General features: G+C 45.1%; 1 protein-coding gene across 1 annotated transcript; it reads right to left on the reverse strand.

Annotated features, from left to right (window-relative positions):
- Positions 1-1073: 1073 nt before the first annotated feature.
- On the reverse strand, positions 1074-3969 carry N7496_010610 (uncharacterized protein; the record flags this gene model as incomplete). Its single annotated transcript, XM_056703523.1, has 3 exons — positions 1074-2573; positions 2641-3360; positions 3421-3969. The coding sequence occupies 3 exons, from the start codon at positions 3967-3969 to the stop codon at positions 1074-1076; spliced, it is 2769 nt and encodes a 922-aa protein (XP_056552523.1).
- Between the last annotated feature and the right edge of the window lie 380 nt (positions 3970-4349).

The following is a 4349-nucleotide window of genomic DNA, read 5'->3' on the forward strand; positions in this document are numbered from 1 at the left end:
TCTTTATAGAAGAAGATCTATATGTAGAGAGGGGAGTGGGTCCTTCGTCATGTGACCCCACAACATCCACATGTTGACATTAAGGGTATCTATATCGGAGCTAATCTCGTGAAGCCAAGAAATTAGGTCCGAAAAGGTAGCGGGGATACCCCGATTTATTAACGAATTCGTTATTATCTTATTAAGTACGCTAAGAAGAATCTATCGCTTAGCCTTATTAGGCTAATTAAGAGCGTCTATATTAGCGAATTCCTTTTCTAGCCGTGGTAGGAACCTAGAAAAGCTTATATCTTCCGGTTACCGAATCTAGTAGAGTCGCCTAGCTACGCGTGCTTTAATATTCGGGTCTCCGTAGATATTCTCGAGGTAGTCGAGTAAGGCCTATAGTTCGCTAGTGTCTCGGCGGAGTTTTATAAAGGTTCCGGTGTTCTTCTATATAAGCTTCTCTAGTCTAGAGAAGATATATATAAATTAGTCCTAGGGAGAACCAATAGCTTCGCCGTCTACGCTAAGCTTATTCTTAATCGAAATTCGCTAGGTTAGCTAATCGCTCGTGCTTCCCCCGAATAACTTTAGGTCTAGGAGACGGGGCTTCGGTCGGTAAATAATCTCTATTCGTGGGGAGATCGGCACCGATTCGGTAGCCGATCGCGCTAGTGTCGCCTATCCTTCGTTCGTCGCGGTTATCGTTATAGCCAGTGAGACTTAGCGCTCTAGTATTACTTCTAGGCGACGTATCCGTTCTTCTTAAGCAGCTTCCTATTAGTAGTACCGCTCCCGTTTAGACATTGACATCTCCCACGGGACTCCCACCGTGGGACCTGGGACTTCCCGCCATGGACGGGAGTTGGGACTAAGCTTTAGTCCCATGGGCGGGACTAGAAGGGCCGTGGGACTCCCATGGGAGTATGGGACTTCCCACGGGACTGTAAACAGTGCAAACAGTTAAAATCCTGCCACTTGCATAAATTGTGCGCTTTTCCTAGTATTTTTAAGTATTGCACTTACTATATTACTCTAGATAGCTCTATAGATCCTCGATAGAGATTCAATAAAAGATAGGAAATGTAAGTTTATTCGTATGTTACGTCGTAGTCATCTAAATTTCTTGGACGTTTCCTTGTCCTTCCAGACGTCCGCATTTGACTATAGCCCTCCTTATCCTGTGGCAAAGGGGGTAGTTGAGGTTCAGTCTTATCTTCTTCCCCATAGGAATCCACACTCTTTCGTCTCCTTCCCAGAGCTCGCTGGCTACGTTGGGATGTAGCGGATGGTATATAGGCGTCGAAAGGAACGGAGTTTACCTTATATATCTTATCTTCACTCTCATCTTCACCTTCAGCTTCATCTTCATCTTCGTCTTCATCTTCGTCTTCATCCTCATCCTCTTCATTGTCACTGATTGGAACCGGGGTAAACTGGCCTAGTTTTGCCTCTCTTCGTAGCGCTGCTTGCTGTCTCTCTTCGGCGGTAGGCTCTTCCTCCTTATCGGATTCACCTGTAAGATCTGTTGTATCAAGATCAAATTCGGAGATACAGCGATACATCATAAGGTCTTGTATAGCGGTCTCGCTAAGACGACCCCGTCGATAGTGGCACACGTCGCGAGCAGAGTTAAAAAGACGCTCCACACCAGCCCCGCTAGCAGGGATAGTAAATACATCGCGTGCCATGCTTGCGAGTGTAGGATATTGATGCTCATGCTCCCGCCAGAAGTCATAGGGATTCTTGTTCAATGTGCCTATTAAAGAAACGTTAGAATGAAAAATCAGCGGATATTCGAATGGAAGAAATATACCACTATTAAGATAATGTGTAAGCTCATCGTCAAATACAGGGCCAGTCCGTTTCTCTTGGGACTGAGAGGGCTCGGAAGGGTTATCATCATCCAAGAGCAGTTCAATATCATCCTTCTGCTGGGTAGAGGGTCGGCTGAACTGTGACTGCTCTGTCTCCTTTTGGCGCTGTTGGTAGGGCTCGAGGTATTTTTCCATGTAGCCTCGGTAGGTCTTACGCCATTGGTAGTTGTTATCGGACCATTCACGCTTCGAGAAGAATTGCAGCTTGTACCGCGGCGCAAGGATAGTGCCAATTGCATAGAGATTACCATGAGCGTCAGTCTGGCTATAATAGTCAGAGAGCTTTTGACGGCCTGCTTCGAGCGCCCCACGCATAGTTGCCTTCCAAGGAACCCGTTTCCGCTTCAGTTGGCTGATGGAAAAGTCAAAATGGTCAAACAGCTTGTTGTAGATTCTAAAGATCTGATGGATTGTAACATCTTTGATCTTAGAGATAGCCGTGGTCCACTGATGAAAGGGTTGAGTGATACAAAGAAGGTAGTCAACTTGCCGCCACTCTTCCGTGTTTAGTTTAAACTGAGGATAGTTATGCTCACTGCAGTACTCATCATACGCCTTTGAGAGCCGCTTAGCGCGCTGAAGCATAAGGAATGTTGAATTCCACCGCGTTTTGACATCCTGGATAGGGAGAAGCTTTGGTTCTTTACTTTGAAGGTTCAAAAACGCTTCTCGGCGCTGAGAACTAGCGTTGACACCTATAGCTAGGCCACGGACCTAATATTAATAAGTAGATAGATCTCTATAAGATAAGATCAACTGATAGATATAAGGTAAGACTTACTTTTGCAAGAGTATAGATAATACCTCGCTTTCGAAGGTGTTTCAGGGACGTATCCTGTTCAGCTGACCACTGCCGATCTATGCCATCGTTCTTTGGGTTGAGCTTCATCATCGTGAGGAGATCCTTTAGGCTGAGTTGGATAACATGCGCTAAGCAAGGAATTCGGACAATTGGTATATGGTTTGGAAGATCTAGGGCTTGCATTGACGTCTGTATGCTACCAACTAGAGTGTCGTTATTCGATGCGTTATCAGTCGTAACAGCAAGCACCCGATCTATAATCTGATGCTCTTGTAGACAGTCGAATAGAACCTGGCTTAGATTAACACCGGAGTGCTTTCCATGTAAGGGTTCAAAGCCAAGAAGGATCTCCCGGTACTTCCAGTTTTGGTCGAGGAAGTAACCAGTAATTGCCATAAAGGCCTGTTGAAAGGGAGATGTCCAACAATCAAGAGCAATTGAAAGCTTCGCATTTGGTGGGAGGTCTGATAGGATACGATGCTGATCTTCTTGCACGATCTTTCGAAGACGACGTCGAGCAGTTCGAGGGGTAAGGAGTGTAGGGTTTGACGTGGCTAGCCGAGCCATTGATATAAGGTCTGCAAGGCCTTCATGCGCAAGGATTTGAAAAGGAAGGTTTGATTTAGTGATAAATCTGACCTGACATCGTTTCCATTGCTCCTCACTGAAAGATGGCTTCGAACGTGATGTGTTTTCGGCCTAGATTAGAAGAGTAGATTATTAGTTTACTGGAGTTAACTAGTGGAATGTTTGTATTACCATATATTCGATTGATTGGTGTAGTGTCTTCTGCCTTGCTGTATTATTTGCAGCTTGAATGCATGTTCCAGCCATGAAGTGGCGATTCATAGAATTAGTCCCGTTCGCAGTTCGCCCTGGGTGTGGAATGGTTTTTCCACATCTTCGGCACATAACCATTGCCTCGCCGGTGATATAGTTGGCCACTTGGTCAAAATGCTGCCAGATCTCAGCGGAGTGCTTTGTATCCCATCGCATCTTCTTTTGACGTGATCCTGTCGTTGTCGCAGCCTCAGTCTGTAACCACCAGATCACAAAGTCGTTTTTATTCATTTCGGTATATTTTACCCAGGACTTCTTCCGATCAGAACCAAACCGCTCAAGGGTAGAAGGAAGAGCAAGAGGAGGTGTAAACTCAGAGGATAGCGTAGGATATTGAGTTCGTTGATAAGATGAGCTCCCTGCTATGAAAGAGCTATCATCTAATTCGATATCGGTAAGGGGGTCTATAGGATCACTCTGATAGAGAGAGGAAGGCCCAGCGTCAGAAAATTGGCTGAATTGAGACATAGTTGAAGAAGAGTAGAGTGTGTAGCTAGGGGAATCGAAAGAGAAAGGACTTACCTTATGGCGAATTGGTAGTTGCGACCGGAGGAATTCAATAATAACCAGGGTGAATTCAGCTGAAAGATGCAGTTGATCTATCATGGTTGATAAGGAGACCCATAGTAGGCACTCTTCCGATTGGTTAATCCCGTGGGAAACTCCCATACTTCCATGGGAAATCCCATGGGACCTTGTAGTCCCATCGATTTTCGGTCAGACCACGCCCCCCGACTTTCAAATTAGATAAAAAATATTTCACCTATATTTCAAACTGCTATTTCTGCACCCTCTTATATTACATACCTACTAGTTTTGAATATAAGATGGAGATTAGATAGCGTATA

The sequence above is a fragment of the Penicillium cataractarum genome (assembly GCF_028827025.1).
Source record: "Penicillium cataractarum strain IBT 29864 chromosome Unknown utg000008l, whole genome shotgun sequence".
Taxonomy (NCBI): domain Eukaryota; kingdom Fungi; phylum Ascomycota; class Eurotiomycetes; order Eurotiales; family Aspergillaceae; genus Penicillium; species Penicillium cataractarum.